At 36.1% G+C, this 18,701-nt stretch overlaps 1 protein-coding gene and 1 long non-coding RNA gene across 2 annotated transcripts in view; one reads left to right on the forward strand and one right to left on the reverse strand.

The window, feature by feature from the left end:
- The window catches only part of FANCC (FA complementation group C), a 63,758-nt gene that overhangs the window by 22,617 nt on the left and 22,440 nt on the right, over positions 1-18,701 (reverse strand). Inside the window, exons 5-8 of the mRNA XM_058170939.1 lie at positions 7,508-7,627; positions 6,373-6,437; positions 4,241-4,402; positions 1,304-1,460 (exon numbers count right to left, since the gene is read on the reverse strand). Of these exons, the coding sequence (XP_058026922.1) occupies positions 1,304-1,460; positions 4,241-4,402; positions 6,373-6,437; positions 7,508-7,627 (504 nt within the window). The remainder of the gene's footprint in view (positions 1-1,303; positions 1,461-4,240; positions 4,403-6,372; positions 6,438-7,507; positions 7,628-18,701) is intronic.
- Positions 10,003-14,081, forward strand: LOC131192108 (uncharacterized). The gene is made up of 3 exons (XR_009153650.1): positions 10,003-10,957; positions 12,189-12,251; positions 13,918-14,081. It is a non-coding gene; the product is annotated as an uncharacterized LOC131192108 (long non-coding RNA).

Here is an 18,701-nt window from a genome sequence, read left to right on the forward strand (position 1 = left end):
TGACTTAGTCATGTTTTCATATTAAATCATTTTAATTTCAATTATAAGCTTTATTTTTTGTGTTCTTTTGTTTTATATTATTTGTTAAAATGATGAAATACAAAAGGAAAGCACATTAAATAGTGATCAAACAGTGAAAAGGAAATCCTAACTATTGTTTAAATTATGTGTAATTTAAAAAGTTAAAAGTAATAACCTTCCAGCTAATTAACAAGAAAAAGTATATTACATGTACAGATATTTATATGAAATTATTTCAACTGTTATTTATCATTAAATCTGGACCATATAGCAACAAATGTCATCTTCTCATTTTAGAATACAGAAACTTTTCAAAATCATTACTTAGTATTCTGTCTTTCTGGATATGTTTACAATTTATCACATTTAGTTATATAGTTTAATTTTATTTTAAAAGGTGTCCTTCTCCCCTAGACTGCCCTCCCATCAGATATAAGAGATAAATCCTGACATTTAATATTTATACATTTTTATAAGCATTGTTCTTCAGATATGCATTTAGGGACTAAGGCAGAATGGGAGAACTACCTGATTTTAGGATACTCTAGTTCCTTTGATGTTATAAGGCTCTTTGTTTATAATGCTATTTGCACTGAGAAGCACAAAGAATTGTGCTTTTTCTCTGAATGAAGTTTTATGATTGGCTTAGCACATATGGTATATTTTGAGCACTCAGGTAGAAGAGTGGCAACTTAACTGTTTATTATACTATTAGCAAGAATAATATTGGTAAGAGAAAAACCATTACGGGAAAGAAGAGGGAGAGCAATTTCTTGAGAAAGTATAAGAGAGTCTTTACTTCCAATCCACTCCCTTTTCCATGTTTTCCTTCAATTGAATGAACTGGATTTTAGTGTCTACCTCAAAATCTACTAAATTCCAGAATTAGCAAGGCGGGGGTTGAGGTTTCCTTTCTCTGTTAAAGTTTATTGTAAGATTTACTTATCATGACATTGGGTTCTTAAGAACTGAAATAAGATGCAATTGAGAATTGTAGCCTGACATCTTTACCAATAATAACTGCATTCCAAGATTAAAATTGCCACAATGTTCAATAGCATAGCTCACTGGAGTTTATGTAAATTGGTCAATGAAACTAGAGAGGAGATGCAAATTTCTGGATGGTTTGCACCTAAAGATAAGAATATTTGTGAATCTATGAAATACTTCAGTGCCTTTTGAACATGAAGAAGTTGAAGTTATAATAATGGGAGACAGCAACATTGACTGGAGAGGTGGTAGGTGCTCTAGAGCCCACACGTGTTGAGTTTCCAATACTCACCAATAAAGAATCTTTTATCACACATGCCATCTCTTGCATTGACCTTGGTTGACTGGATATTAATTGTTCAATATTTTGTAGTATTGCCTTCTCCAGACTAGGAAGGTGACGAAGCCATAATTGCAGGACAGCAGTTTTAGATAATGAGATATTTTTCCTGTATTAAAAAAGGAGTTGAGATTTCTGTATATATTTCACTAACGTGTTGTGCAATTCTTGCCTTTCTTCCTATTTTTATCTCTGTGTCCAAAGAGAAATGTTCTTTTAGTGTCCTTTCTATAAGTGATATTTTTGAACTACATTCCAAATTGGGAGGAATTATATGGTACTTTTGAATACAATTTATACAGCCACTGGACTTCTCCCCACAATCTTATTTTAAAATATCAATCTTTAAGAAAACAAGGGCACAGCATTTCAAAACAAAGATGAAATCCATACCAAAGAGCTAAGCAATTAATACAATGGAAACTTTGCTTGGCAAGAAAATCAAAGTATGGTCAGAAACAAATCTTCTGCATTTTTTTCTTACTATGGAACAAAAGATATTATCAATGGTCTGAAAGCTATCCATTCTTTCTCCACAGAATTAACATACTATTAAAACTTGAGTAACTACTGCAAACTCCTGGTTTTTTCTCTCTCCATGAACTTCCCCTGATCATTAGTCAGCAAAGTCTCCTTTGTTTTCCATTCCTCTATCATTACTATTAAGTACAGTTTATTTCTACATATTTAGGGATTTTCCCCAATTTTGCATGATATCTCACTGGCTCAAGGTTGACTCGCCTTCCGTCCTTCCGAGGTCGGTAAAATGAGTACCAAGATTATTGGGGGCAATATGCTGACTCTGTAAATTGCTTAGAGTAGACTGTAAAGCACTGTGAAGCGGTATATAAATCTAAGTGCTATTGCTATATGATCTACTGTGTGCATGCTACATTTTTGCGAAAGATACAGACATACATACATGCATATGTACATACCATATTTTTCAGAGTATAAGATGCACCTTAGTTTTTGGGGAGGAAAATAAGAAAAAAGCTGATTGGCGGGTGGATTGGCCTCCCGAAATACCCCCAATCAGCTGTTCCCAAAGGTGAATTTTAGCAACGGGTTCGTTGGTTGTGAGCTCTGTGCCTTGCTTATTTTTCTGCCTCTGAAAATCTGTTTCAGAAAAAACTTTTTTTCTGCCTCTGAAAGCCTCCGAAACAGAGCTTCAGAAAAAAAGCCTTTGATAATTTGTTTCAGAGCCTTTTTTTCTGAAGGTCTGTTTCTGAGGCTTTTTTTCTGAAGCTCTGTTTGGAGGCTTTTTTCTGAAGCTTCATTTCTGAGGCTTTTTTCAGCCTCTGAAACCTCGGTTTGAAAGGCTGGGCGGAGTTACATTCGGAGTATAAGACACACCTAGATTTTCAACCCTCTTTTTTGGGGGAAAAAGGTGGTCTTGTACTCCGGAAAATATGGTAACTATCATGCTACAGTAATCCCTTTTAAGGTATGAAATGTTATGCAAAGCACACATTTGGATTCTCAGTCAACAAGACATCATCTGCATAAAAAAAATTACAGGTATTTTGTCACCAAGCAACACCCTAACATCATCCCAAATATTTTTATCCACAATTATATACATATTTTACAATCTTTCTTGCTACAGTTAAGTGAACCACTGCAGTTAGTCCTTGAATTACAACCATTTGTTTAGTGATACTGTGAAATTGCAATGGCATTGAAAAAAGTGATTTATAACCTTTTTTCACATGGCCGTTGCAATATCCCCATGGTCACATGATCAAAATTCAGATGCTTGGTAACTGACTCATATTTATGATGGTTGCAGTATCCCAGAGTCATGTGATCATCTTTTGTGACCTTCTGAAAATCAGTCAATGGAGAAGTCAGATTAATAACCGTGTTACTAACTTAACGACTGCAGTGATTCACTTAACAACTGTAGTAAGAAAGGTCACAAATTGGTGCAAAACTCACTTAACAAGCCTCATTTAGCAACAGAAAGTGGGCACTCAATTGTGGTCGTAAGTCAAGGAATACTTATAACATGGTTATTAAATGAATCTGGCTTTCCTGTTGACTTTGTTTGTAGGCATCCCCATTACAGATTCTATCCTTTTCTTCCAGTACATCCCCCCTTAACCAAAGAGATAAGCTGTGGAAGAGAAACAGCAGGAGGAACTAATCATTTTAGAGCAGTAGTAAATAATCAGGGAGTCCTCCAAATATATCTGATAATTGCTTCCATCATCCCCAGGCAGTGAAGCCACTGTTCATGCTGGCTAGTGATGCTACATTTAGTTTAACATCCTGGAATATCCTAGATTGAAGAAGATTTCCCTTAAAATATGAGTATGCAAAACAATAACTCTATTTAACTCTGAACAAAATCTAAAATAAAATGTGAATTTGCTACTGTATTGTATTGTGATGTAGAGATTTCTACTCTTTCCTGGAAAAAGAAAATACAGGCAGCATGTTATTATAAGTGGCCAAAAGGCACTTATCTCTACTGAATATATGAATAAGACTAATATTTTATGTAAGGCTGACAATTTTCGAAAGTATCATCTGAATCATCATTACAAAAAACATTGCAGCAGTGGCAAACAAGTTATTTTACAAATAAAACACATTCTTTCTCAATTTACAAAATGAAATCCATCTGCAGAAACAGATTTCCAACATTTGCATCAATTACGCAGAACTCACAAAAGCTCATCAAATGAGGGAATAATCAAGATAATTTATGAAAAAAACTACGCAAAATCCATGTCTGAGAACTTGTCTATAAACTATTAATAGATCACAATCGATTCTTAGTCCAGCACAGATATATAAAATTAATTTTCAACAGACAGGGTTATTGAATTAGCATTCCTGTTACTAGACAAGAAAAATCTTCTTATTTTGGCGTCTACTTACCGTAGTACAGCCTCATTCACTGCTTCTAAAAACTGAGAATGAAGCACTTCTTGTGGTCTATGATCATGATAGTTAAGGAGAGCTTCAAGAAGTGGTTTTATATCAGGCAGAGTTATAAGAGGTACGCAGAGAAGAGACATGGAAGTTACTCGACAAGAGATGCTGTAGAAACAAAATTATACCTCTTACATAGATGAAGAACTGCCCAGTCACTGGGAGTTTGGGCAGTATATAAACACATATATTTTTTTTTAAAAAAATTAAATTGTTCATTAAATACACATTGTCAAGAAGTTCTATTTACAAAGTGGCAAACTTACAGCACGTAACAAGTCCCTATGTACTAAGTTCTTCACAAGGCTGCCAGATTTTGTGTGGCAGTGTGCAAAATCAAGTAGATTAACTAAGAGCAAATGAACTTGCCTGAGCATAGAGAGCCAATTTTCAGGCTCAACATTAACCATTGGTTACTTTTTAACTTTTTTTAATACTTTGATGTATACCTGCCATGTCAGCTCCTGTATTATATTCTCAGGTTTGACAAGGGTCTGTAGGAGAAATTTATAATCCTGAAATCCCTTTTGGATAATTTTATTATTTTATCTATTTTTGTATTTGAATTTAATTTTGCTATTTTATATTACTAGGATTGCTCATTTTAATTTCTTTTCTCTTACATGCGTAGCCTGAGCAAGTACCCTAGCATTTTTACTATTTAATACTGTCTTTTAGACAAAATGCTTTGTTTGTATACATCTTTCCCATTTAGCTTGATGGTGTTAATTTACCAATTCACTTAGGCTGGTTCATGATTGCAATAAACTTATTTAGTAGTGAGCTCTAAACTTCAATCTTTTCCTGCTAGTGGAAGGCTGACCCAACTAGAAACATTCATAATAGGGAAAAATAAGAATTTTAGTCCAATATATCTGGAGGCATTATATGTCAGGGTGTTTCTATATGGCAAACATGGCAGCCCAGTCTCCAAGCCGCCTCCCACCCCCCAAACCACTTTTGATCAGTTGCTGAAAACTGCCTTTTTGAGCTGGAGAAACACTGAACATTGTTTAATATTAATATTATTTTAAAAATAAGTCTTTTACCACTAGTATCTGTGAAGAGTGTGCCTTATTTATATTATGCTGTTTCCACATGCCTCCCACCGACCCGTACGCTCTCACAGAGAGGGTCTTCTCAGGGTGCCGTCCGCCAAGCAGTGTCGGCTGGCGGCCCCCAGGGGAAGGTCCTTCTCTGTGGGAGCACCTACCCTCTGGAACGAACTTCCCCCCGGTTTACGCCAATTGCCTGACCTTCGGACCTTCCGCCGGGAACTGAAAACTTATTTATTTATACAAGCAGGACTGGCCTGACTTTTTAAATTCTAAATTTAAATTTTAAACTTTTAATGGTAATTTTATTGGGTATTTTTATGGTCAATCGACGGTTTTAATTTGGCCTTTTATTGAATAAGCTTTTTAATGGTTATTTTAATATGTATATTAATTGTTTTAAATGAAGGCTGTACACCGCCCTGAGTCCTTCGGGAGAAGGGCGGTATAGAAGTTTGATAAATAAATAAATAAATAAGAGGAAGGGAGAGTTAGGAAGAGGAAGAGGCAGTCAATGCTTATTGAAAAGGGCTTCAACCAATGGATTGTAGCCACCATCTTGATTATTTTTACTCCCATGGATGCCTTTGCTGTCAAACAACTGTTGAAATTCTCCAAAAATTGCTGGCCATATGTACCATAGCGCTACCAACTCTAAAAACATTAAGTATGGGTCCTGACATGCCACATAAGCAATACTACAGTAAAAAAATAAGGCAGACAATCCATCTGAAACCAGGAGATAAAGAAAAGTCCAAATGACAAAGCTGTATCTGCCTTTTCAATGGTAAAATTGACAAAAAACAACAACCCAGCAACCATAGGACCACAAAGCAGTCTGAGGACTTTCAGTTTTTACATTATTTGTAACAGATCATTTCTATAAATAATGTGTTCCTCAATAAAACGATGCTTATGCATAGTTTGGAATATGTCCATGTAATGTTAATAAGTTTCAGTCTTAAGTATCTTTCCCTAGAACTTTATTCACACTAGTTATTTAATTCTAATATTAATACCTACTTTTGTTGACTGTTAAATCCATTAACCTCAGTTCTGCTGAGTTCCGTCACTAACGATGAGACTATCTGTTAAATAAAGCATGTAATTATTAACTTAAAATAATACAGAAAATCATCCAGTGATGATTACATCAGTGATATTTTCTCCCTGTTGAATTTGCACTTGAATTTGTGAATGAACAATCTATTTGTTGAGACCTATGGACTGAAAGATGTGAAAGTAATTTCTCCAAATTTATTTTATGTCAATGAAACAATTCAAAATATGCAGGCTTCCATAAATTTAATTCAATTAAAATAAAATAAACCAATGGTTAGGAACAAAGTTTGATTGAAAAGGCAGACTGAAATATTCCAAGTGTTTAAACATACTTTACTTACTGTTACAGTAACTAGAGAAAAATAGCTTTTTCTTCTAAAAATGAAAGCTACTTTTGTTTTCTCTGTTTAAATTCTAGTTCTAACAGTGTCCTATAAAGACATCCATTCCAAGTTTTTGTCATTAGGTCCTAGAAGCAATGTTTACATCTAATTTCATTATTACTATTATGACTATTAATCATGTAATAATACAGTATATTTGTTTTGATGGGATATATCAATCTTCAGTATTTACATATTTAAGTGGTTCACCAGAAAACAAGCATAATAAAAAGCTAACTATATATATAGAAAATAGGGAAATTGTGCATGGTTTAAAACCATGTTAAATCCAATTTGGTTTTCATTCTGGTTCCATTCATTGCTTTGTCTTGGCCTTTCTCATTTTGGCTACAGAAATTACCCTCTAGGCAAGAAAAACTGGAGTGGAAATAAGTAACTTGCTCTACAATCATTCCCATTATATTCTTTACAAAGAGACAGCTATTATACAACATATTTAGCAAACCAGCTGTTTGCTAGATAGGAACTGCTGGCTGATCTTTTATGCTGTAAGTCAAAGCAGCCACATTCCTCCATTTCATAAACTTGTAGGAATTAGTACTTTATGTTGTTCATGAGAATTAATGACAACTGCCAATACTGTAGATGCCTGACAACTTGGAGGAAGATGGTAGCTCCTCTCTACATATGTCAAAATCAGGGGTATATGAAGATTCACTTTGCCAAATTGCCAACTTATACAAAATACTCACATTTTCAATGAGTTTAGAATAGTAATCTACCGATGTGAAGCCAAGAGTTGAAATAAATTTATTAATATCAGTATCATGATTTCCCAGTCCACAAAATGACAGCAATTGGCACAATGATTTCTAGAGGGAACATGTCAACAGAGGAAATAATTAAAATAAATATATTCCACCAAAAGTTAATTTTATCTTATGTAAAAATGGGGAAAGGATACGTCCTGTTATAGTAACAGTAATGTGCCTCTATATCTAAAATATAAAAAGACATATTTGACTTAATAGAAAACAAATCTATTGAAAGAAACCAGCTCAAATATCCATACATTCATCATCATCATCATCATCATCATCATCATCATCATCATCATCATCATCATCATAACCTGCTTTGAACAGATTCAGTGATTCAGACAATAGAAAAAATGTTTTTAAAAGATACTGTACAATAGAAAATCATTAATAAAAATGGAAAATAGCAACTTCCAACTCTTGTTTATTCTGATTTTTTTGTCGAATATTAGTTTGGCAGGTTGTACTTCATAGATGTACTTGATAATAATAAAGTATATATTTTTACAGAATAGTTGTTTTACTGCCACCTAGCGGCATACCTGTAAAAACTGCAACACTTTTTAAATGTTTGAATTTTTAACATCATAGTGAAAAGAAGTTAAATGGCAATGTACAAATCTGATAAATAGATAAAATCAATTAAGTAATCTGCTAATTCTATAGCAAAACCCATTATTCAGTATGGAAAAATGGTGTTTATTTATATGTGAAATATAAATAATATAAATAAGGCACACATGGAACAGTTACTTTCCCACCGAAATGGTATCTATTTATCTACTTGAATTTGCATGCTTTCAGACTGCTAGTTTGGTGGAAGCTAGGGCAAGAGCTCACCCCATCACGTGATATAGGTGGAATGCTGGAGGTAATATCACTCCTTTGCTTAATTTCACATACATGATTTACAGGTAGTCCTGCAACTACAACCAGGTTTGCACTCTCTAAGCAGCCTGGTTATAAAGGTGACATCATGTGACTGTACTGCTGAGTGATGGCAATCCCAGCTATCCTAGTTGCCATACTATTAAGCAGGAAGATGTGGGAGTCTCAGGTAGGGAATACAGGAATTATGTGTGAGCCTGCTACAGGAGAAGCATTAAGTGTAGCTGGCACCGGGGGCCATAGGCAGTGTGGCTGGCATGGGTCATGGACAGGCAAGCCAACACAGACTGCAATGGGGCCTGCAGGTGAGTGGACATCGTGGAGTATGGCTGGTCATGGGATGTTTGCTAAGAAATACCAGATCCCTGGGATTTCATACTAATGTAGTGTATATAGTAGGGTTGCTTGGGAGAAAAAGTGGCAGAAACAACTTACGGGAGCAACTTTTGATTTTTCCTGCTGGCTTCCTGATTGACTTTTCTTGTGGGAAGCTGACTGGAAAGATCCCTCTCATTCAGTGTCATCATAATTTTGAATGATTAATGAATGCGTGATCATGAATTGAGGACTACCTGCAAATATTTTGACTGAACAGGCTGTTTTTGTTTGATACTTACTACAGTGAATATATATATAATTTTGGTTTCTGTTGAGATTTAGTGTGTATGTGTGTGTGCGTGTATACGCATTCTGTTCATTGTATAGCTTGTCTTTGAAGATAATGTCTTCATCTTCAAAGACACCAGCTACACAATCAACAGAATAAAAGAGAACTCAGAGTGCACATGGGCACAAATTCAGTAAGACATCATCAAAGTAATTCAATTATTATTATTATCCTTTCCACAAAAACATCTGCGTTGATGGCTTGCTCTGATCTGGTCGGTTCTCCTGTGATTTTTAACTTTTGAGTGCATTTCAGAAACAAGGAGTAACTCTGGTTAATTGGCTCTTAAGAGTTTTTTATGTTGCTGTATCATTTATTCATAACTGTACTCTATGCCCTGCACTCTCGTGCCTTCTTGCTTATGGAGATTTCAGAGCTCATTAAAAATTCACACACATACAAAATGTTTTATACTGTTAAATATGTGTGTGCGTGTATACCATTTATACTCTTGTGAACTGTTGATGCAGCCCATGGGCGCATTTAGCTTCAAAGGCACGTTTGAAGTTGTTGGTTTGACTTGTTTCCTAGGGTTCTTTTATCCCTGTAGCATTTCAAGGGTAAAAAGAAGTTGTTTTGCTGAGTAAGGGTGTGTCTGTGATCCATAAATACTCTTGTTCTGTGTGCTGTTCAGAACTCCTAAAGATGTAGATCAGAGATTTCTTGTATTTCCCAGGGTGGAGGTCTCTCTCCTCAGTAGCACTACTACTACTACTACTACTACTACTACTACTTCTTCTTCTTCTTCTTCTTCTTCTTCTTCTTCTTCTTCTTCTTCTTCTTCTTCTTCTTCTTCTTCTTCTTCTTCTTCTTCTTCTTCTTCTTCTTCCTTTCTTTCAGGTTGAAAGTGTGGGGTTTTGTTTTGTTCTTGACAGCAAGTCAGAAATGGAAAAAATCTGCAGATAATCCTTTGAATTGCCTGAAATTCATTTAGCATTTTTGAACAGAATGTAACTATCGGGTATGAGCTGCTCAGTGGCTGTTGAGGGCAGGTTGAGGCATTCTGAGGACAAAACTGATTGCATTTACATGGAAGGCAAGAAGTCATGAAAGATAATACGCAAGGATGCTGCATGACTTCATGGACATTCCATCTATTGTTCCGGCACTGTCCTTCACACAATGCAGCATCTACACAATAAGAAGGCTCCTGCTAAAGCAGCAGATAGAGGGCATGAGGAGGAGAGCTTTCAGCCGATCAAACAATTGTATCCTTTCCTGGATCAAAAGGTGTGGAAGTAAGTCACTCACTTCCTTGTCATTTTTTGATTAGCCTATATGCAGTCCTTGGTTAACAACTGCTCTGTTTTGTGACCATTCAAAGTTAAAGCAGTGCTAACTACTTTTCTGTATTGTTTTTCTTCTATGGTCAGATTTTTTTATGAGCGGTTGTTCGGAATTCTATTTAGTTTTCTGATAAGAGGCTTGTTCTGAATCCCACTGTTTCCCACAATCCAAATATCTGAAACAATTTAAGATTTTCTGCCAAAAAAGGGAGCAATAAATTATTTTCATTTTTTTTAATTACACCATAATTCGCCTGAAAAAGTTAAAAAAAAAACCTTTCTAGAATGCAATATTGTTTTATATATAAGAAAGGTCTGTTAAAGTACAGCTGTGTTTGATGCTGAACAATTGAGACTGATTAATGGATTGTGTCATTCATCTGTTTTCTCTCTTTTCTTCCTTCTCTTATTTTTTCTTCCTTAATGTTCTTCTTTCTCCCATACTTAAGAGGCAAAACAATGGTGTAGATTTCTTAATTTAAGCAGTGCTTTGTGGAGGGGAGAGACACAACGGTTTCCTGCTGATGACAATTTCATACTCAGGTTTGTAGTCTGGATATTATTTAAAAGTTTTTGAAGCCAGACATTCAACAGAAGTGACCTCATGAGCAGTTATTTAGATTCTTGAGAGATAAGGCTTCCATTTGATTAGATTTTGTTCCATTCCAGTCCCCCTTAATTTCAGGATTTTTGTTTTTTGTTTTATTTTGTACAACATGGACAAGAAATATTCAAGGATTCAGGAACAAAAACAGGCAAACCTATCAACACAAATATTCTCAGCTGCTGCTCTGCACTAGCCACCAGATGTTATCTATTTATTCATTCTATTTTATAGATTTATAGCCCATATTTCTTCAGGGAGCTCAGGATAGCATATATAGTACAGTCTCCCCACAAAATTTATCCCTCAACAAACCTGTAAGGTAAACTGAGCAGAGATATTATGACTGGACCAAAGACCTTCAGAGAATTTTCATAACTGACAGCAAATGTGAATCTCTATTCCCCAATTCAATTCTAAAATGTTTGTTATTACATTATCACACTATTCTGGCCTGCAGTTTCACTATTCTGAAGTCAAATCAGTGTGATTATACACACACAGTGTGTTCTCTCTCCCTCTCTCTCTCTCTCTCTCTCACACACACACACACAGAGTGTAAAGGCAGTTTTAGCTGTTCCAGAAATGTTAGAATGAATGTTTTCTAGACTAATTAAATGAAGCTTCAGAATAAAACCAAAAAAAGCCCCCTAATATTTAAATCAGAGACTACTTTTCTTGTTCAATTCATTACACTGTAAAATTTAAAGTAATAAAAAGACTTTAAACATTAAGGCAAAATATGAACCATTCTATAGCATTTACTGCTAAACTGCTAATGTTGCAAGGGCAAAAGTAGTTACTTTTTTAAAAAAATCATGAGGAAAATGTTAACTGACAGTAGATGGTTTATTTCAAAAAGGTTTATTTCCTCCCCAAATCTATCTTGTACAAAAGCTACTGGCAAAATTGAGGAGCCTAAATAAGTTAGGGGGGAAACACCCTTAAAAAAAACACCTTAGGAGATCTTTGAAACTTTTTCTACTTCTATACTGTTGCAATCTGTAGTCCAAAAAGCACTGACAATTCTCTGCATACTATGACCACCCACATTATGGGAAGCACTATGATTAAAGTGAACCTGGCATTCCAATATTGAATAGTGCAGTCTGCTCCATGTTGTCATTATTATATTTGCAGTCCTCTTTTAATCACTTTCATGTGTTGCAGCTATTCAATCTACACAGTCCAACCTGGAAAGAACTGAACATTATTATTTTGAGTGTGTGATCTGTACGTATGCATTCATATTTTGCTACAGAACTAGAAACTCTGCGTTTAATTTCTTGTAAAAAAAAAATCCAAACTTTATGCCAAACAGTATTTATTAAAAAATGTATTTAAAAACAGCAAAACAGTGGCTTCAAACCAAATAAGAAATATACTGAAGGAATATGGGATGAGAAGGAAACGGGTAGAGGAAAAACTAGGGGGAACATTCCATCACTTAAACTTTTATAGTTACATAAACATTTATTGACTAACTGGAATGACTACTAAGAGAGACAGTTCTTAGAAAGGCAAAACCAAATGATAGGTACTTCCAAATAAGTGTGAGAATGACTGCTAACAACTAATAAAAATGGCTTTTATTTCAAGACAGATATTAGTAACATTTTACCGATGAGACTTGGTCTCCTGGCCAGCTGAAAGGGTTGGGAAGGGGCAAAGCCAAAGTTTTCCATCCATTAACAGATCTGAAAGATTAGAGGATTATGAAATTCTGAGAATTCCTGCCCTTCCCTCAAAACACCAACATCTACTAAAACCTGGTATTATTTTCTGCTGGCTTGCTGATGGACCTAGCTTTGACCATTAGTTTTGTTGATGGAAGCTTAGTGTATCTATATTCACTTTCATTTTCATGTATTTGAGTCAATAATGATGCAGTCAAACATCAACTATAAGAGCTATGGTGGCGCAGTGGTTAGAATGCAGTACTGCAGGCTAATTCTGTTGCCTACCAGCTGCCTGCAATTCAGGAGTTCGAATCTCACCAGGCTCAAGGTTGACTCAGCCTTCCGAGGTCAGTAAAACAAGGACCCAGATTGTTGGGTGCAATATACTGACTCTGTAAACTGCTTAGAGAGGGCTGTAAAGCACTGTGAAGCAGTATATAAGTCTAAGTGCTAGCGCTATTGCAATTTTTATACTTAATTTTTGTCACACAGGGTACCTAAGCACCCACACAAATGATCCTGGGGAGGGGACAGTTGTACTTTACTCTCTTGCTTTAAAGTTGGTACGAATTAATGAAATTGCATTCTAGTCCAAGCAGGTTGGAAAATGAGGCTGAGGAATAAGATGTTTTTTAACAGGGAGAATTGTAAGATACTATATTTAGGGAGAAACAACTATGTAATTACCCACTATACATTGCTTTAAAGACTTAAAATCCATAGCTGTTTTTCAATAAGCTGTTCCTTGTATGGTGCTTGGCAAGTCTGCAGTTTTTGCAAATTGTCCCTGAGACATCACTTCAAAAATGATAAAGGTTTCCCCTGCCAGTCGTGTCCAACTCTAGGGGGCAGTGCTCATCTCCCATTCACTGCCAAAGAGCCAGAATTGTCCAGACATTTCCTTGACCATATGCCCAGCATAACTATATATCACAGATGCGCGGAATGCTGACCATAAATTATTCATAAATTCTGGGAAGTGTAGGTATAATTCAACATCATTTAGCATTTTGCTTTATTTTTAGTAATTTTCATTGCTAGTGAAATGAAGTGAAATATAGGACAGAATCTATGTCCTATAAAGCTAGCTTTATAGGACATATACTGAATTTTGAAAACTGATAATATGAAGAATTTTCTTTTCCTACAATAAAATTACTTATGCTATCCATTCCCACTTGATGTGCATAAGATTAACAACTTGTATTTTTTTATTATAGGGGTGAATTTGCTGTACAACGTTTGTTTCACAATTTAAGCAACTATCTAGGTGTTCATTTGTTCTTATCCCAACACAAGCAGAGCAAAGAGTCTCCCCAAAAGTAATCTATTAGTAAAATACATCAAATAACTTATTAAGAGTTCTTCCCCAATAACGGTAGTAATTGAGACCATTGCTCAAATCACAACTATCCTGTTAGTAATGTAAGTAGATGTAATTAAGACAGAAGTTAGAGTTGTATGCACAAAAATGCGAAAAATAAATAAATAATAAAATAAAAATAACTATTCTCAAAAAAATTGGCCGCACTCAAAATAGGCTTTTGCTTGAGGTAAATCCGCTACTGTGAGACACTTTATCTATAGAATTGTACCAGTTCTGTTGTTTCACAAGACTGTAAAAATTATTTTATTGAGGCAGACATTCAAATCTTGATGGTTTTTCTACTTTGATATTTTTAATACCAGGTGTGGGTTTAATGACGTTTTGTTCCATGAACTGCCATTATGTTTTTTAAAATATGACTTTCTCCATGATTTAAAATGAGCTATGAATTTACACTTTCTAAATAGACTTGATTCAATGTTAACAAAATAAAAATTGATATTTCTGAATAAATTCTAGCCATTAGAACTATAAATGAAAAGTACTGAAAAGAATTATAGTGGATTACTGGTATGGTGGGTTTTCTTTCCTTTGAAAACCACAAGATAAATTAGTTTTAAAGTTTCAGTTCTCTGAAAAACAGCACAACTCTTATTGCATGATGCCAAGCATTCATTCAAGGTAGGCCAGATGGTGATTGTGGAAATTATATCATTTTCATTAACAGAGTGGTTTTACCAGGTCATGGTTGATTTCATGGGTTAGTAACCTTCAAATACTTTATCTTTCTTCACTACATCTGGCAAGTAGATGAACAAATGAACATGGACTAAGTTTTGTAGCTCTTCCAAGAATACTTAGGAAGTATGGTTTTGAAAGTATGCATCATAGTTTTTAGTTAGTTTTCAAAATTCAAGGTAAAAAGGAATTATAAAATTTCAGTTACTTCAAGATTTAATTTCATCGCATGCAGGCAGATACAAACTTCACTTTGGTAAAAGAATTGTGCCAGTTTTTCTAAAATCGAACCCCTCTATATGCCTTGAAAGTCTGCTTGAGAGCTGAGTGGCCCTCTAGACAAAATGCGAGTGCCACAGTAGAAGGTGGTATCTTGAACAATTTGGAAGGAGAATGTTACGGAAGCAGAATTGCTTTCCAATTTGCATAATATGCCCCATTAACTCATTAATAAGGGGAAATTACAAAAGTCATTTCTCTTGGGTCTGCATACAGAAATATTGTGGGTTGCAATAGGCCGGGGCAGAAATGTATATGGCCAAGGCTACCCAATCAGAAATGGCTCAGGTTTTCATGTCTGCCATGTCAAACCAGAGGTGAAATCCAGCAGGTTCTGGAGAACTGGTAGTAGAAATTTTGAGCAGTTCGGAGAACCGGCAAATACCATCTCTGGCTGGCCCCAGATTGGGGAAAGAATGGGGATTTCGCAATATCATTCCCCTGGAGTGGGGTGGGAATGGAGATTTTGCAGTGCCTTTCCCCTGCCACACCCACAGAACCGGAAGGAAAAAAAATTGGATTTTATCACTGTGTCAAACATTTACATATGGAATCTGTATTCTCTTGTTATATTGATGGTAACCTGAGAGTGGAAGGGCAACTCCACAGTCTTGGACAAATAATTCCCTAGTCAGTTTTAGACTGACGGTTGCTACAATCCTTGCCTGGATGGAAGACCACCTAACATTGTACAAAATAGGACAGTTTTGGATATAGGTAATTTTCTAAAGGTACTAGGGGAATCAAGTAATCATCACATAGATGATTAGCGAATCCAAAAAAACTCGCAAATAATGGAAATGTGGTTGTGGGATGCTGCAACAGGTTGTAAATCTGAGCCACTTGCCAAGCACCCAAAATGCGGTTATGCAACTGTGGGGGGAATATTTATGGAAGTGTTTTAGAGGCTGTAGAGTATCCTTTTTGAGGTTTTAATAAATTTGAGCAGTCATTAAACAAGTAGTAAGTCACAGACTATCTGTAGTGTCAAAGGTCTGAACGATCTGTAGAGAACAGAAATGGCCCTGGCAGCTGATATTCTAAATCCTAAGAGATTCTAGCACAATTCTATAAGTTCCTTTGTTTAGTAAATGGCTGAGAATAATGATGGACAGATGGATAGCATAGTTATAGAAACTTTCACAAGTCATTTTAGACACAGAATGGGGCTTTTCTTCAGATCCATTTGAGATCTTCCTTTACAGCAACGGATGGCAGTATCACTTCTCTTGACTCTGTTGTCTTTGCACAAAACAAACTGGTGATCCTGTGCAATATTCACCTCATTCATCATGATACCGGGCAAGGGAAACTGGAGCTAACAATTCCCCAGTGTGATTTGATTCAGCACAATTTCCCTCGATTTGGACTCCCAACATTGGGTCCAAAATTATATAGCATTGGGAAATCACTTGCTTGCCAGGTTTATAGGAATATTTTTCACCTTATAGATTTTATTATTATTTATTATTATTATTATTATTTATTATTTATTAGATTTTTATACTGCCCTTCTCCCGAAGGACTCAGGGCGGTGTACAGCCAAGAATAAAACTCAATATATATACAATTAAAACCAGAAGTTAAAACAAAGCAAATTACAGAAAAAAGGCCGACATTAAAATTTAAAAATTTAAAAACCCTAAAATAGTAAAAATTCAATTTAAAATAGTAAAACTATTATGCCAGTCCCGCTTGAATAAATAAGTGTGTTTTTAGCTCACGACGAAAGGTCCGAAGATCAGGCACTTGGCGTAAGCCAGGGGGAAGTTCGTTCCAGAGCGTCGGAGCTCCAACAGAGAAGGCCCTGCTCCTGGGGGCCGCCAGCCGACACTGTTTGGGGGACGGCACCCTGAGAAGACCCTCTCTGTGAGAGCGTACGGGTCGGTGGGAGGCATAAGGTAACAGCAGGCGGTCTCGTAAGTACCCGGGTCCTAAGCCATGGAGCGCTTTAAAGGTGGTAACCAAAATCTTGAAGCGCACCCGAAAGACCACAGGAAGCCAGTGCAGACTGCGCAGCAGTGGTGTTACGTGGGAGCCACAAGTGGCTCCCGTTACTACTTGCGCAGCCGCATTCTGGACTAACTGCAGCCTCCGGGTGCACCTCAAGGGCAGCCCCATGTAGAGAGCATTGCAATAATCCAACCGAGACGTGACCAGAGCGTGAGTGACCGTGCATAAGGCATCCTGGTCAAGGAAGGGACGCAACTGGCGAACCAAGCGAACTTGGTAAAAGGCCCTCCTGGAGACGGCCGCCAGATGTTCATCAAAGGACAGCCGTCCATCCAGGAGGACGCCCAAGTTGCGTAAGATTGTGGATGAGTATCTGTGCAAAAAATTAAAGCCACTACTGGCTTAATTGACCCTGACCTTGGTTATTTAAACCAATAGGCTCAGATTGGCCCCAAGGTTAAGGGAGGTGTTTTATGTGATTGAGTCTGTATCTTCAGGAAACAGTTATAAATGCTTTCAAAATCTTCCCCGACCCAAAAAACCTTTCTAAATTTAGGCCACTCTGAAATATTTCTTGATATTTCAAGAATACTTGCCACTCTTGAGCAAGGTGACTTAGAAAGTTGTGGCCTCAGAATTCCAGGATGGAATTAATTTTCTGAATTCATTTCAATTGCTATTCATTCAGAATATGGAATGAAATGGCTTGTCATCTTGATGGAAGCAGGTGGGGAAATGTAGACCTTCTACTTCTAGGCTTCTCAGTAGATTTCAGTTACATTGATTCAATGAGTATTTATGGCTTGCCTTGAAAAGTAGGGCACTATTTTGCTGTGGTGCAGGTCCTCCCTGTCAGGTTGTGTCCAGAAGAGGGTGCTAAGGGACTATTATTAGACAACTAGGTCACAGGCTATGTCCCTGAGATTATATCTTGTCTCCTATATTTTTTAACTTGTATGCAACCATTGGGAATAGTCATGTAGAGCTTTGGAGCTGTGCCATCTGTCTGCTGATAACAACCTTTTCTGTTGCTCCTTGCCTTATCAATCTAATGAAACAATAGTACTCTTGATATACTGCTTAAACTTGATATTGGGCTGGATGACAGATAATATATTGAAATTAAATCCAGACACAATGGATATTTGTAAGAAAAAAGAAAACTAGATTCTGGAATAAACTGAAACTTGCTCAGAATGGAGCTGTACTCCTCTCAAAGTAACAGGTTTGTACTTTGAAAGTGGTCTTGGAGCCCATTTGTCATTGGATTTAGAAAGGCATGTTTTCACAACTATAGCTAATGTGCTAGCTGCTTTTCCTCCTGAGTTAGCTGGATTTAGCAAAAATTATCCATACTCATGTTACAACCCACTTTAATACCACTCCTTCATCCTGGTTTTTACAGCAGTTGCCTGATGAAATGTATATTCTCTTCTCAAAGAGGATGGAATTAAAAATAGTAGTTTAAATATCCCACGCTTCCCTTGCTACCAATTAGCTATATGATATCTTCGCTAAGTACCTGCCATATTGCTTCTTTCTCTCATCATTTATTTTGAACATATCCAAAACAGCTCTTTTCGCTCTGCCAATCTCAGTTTAACCTGAGTGTTAATCTTTCTTGAATCAATGAAAAAATGCTTCTCATTAAAAGTACTCTCTTGAAATAGTTTACAATTAAAAGAACATACTCTAAAACATATATCT

The sequence above is a fragment of the Ahaetulla prasina genome, chromosome 2 (assembly GCF_028640845.1).
Source record: "Ahaetulla prasina isolate Xishuangbanna chromosome 2, ASM2864084v1, whole genome shotgun sequence".
In the NCBI taxonomy this organism is placed as follows: Eukaryota; Metazoa; Chordata; class Lepidosauria; order Squamata; family Colubridae; genus Ahaetulla; species Ahaetulla prasina.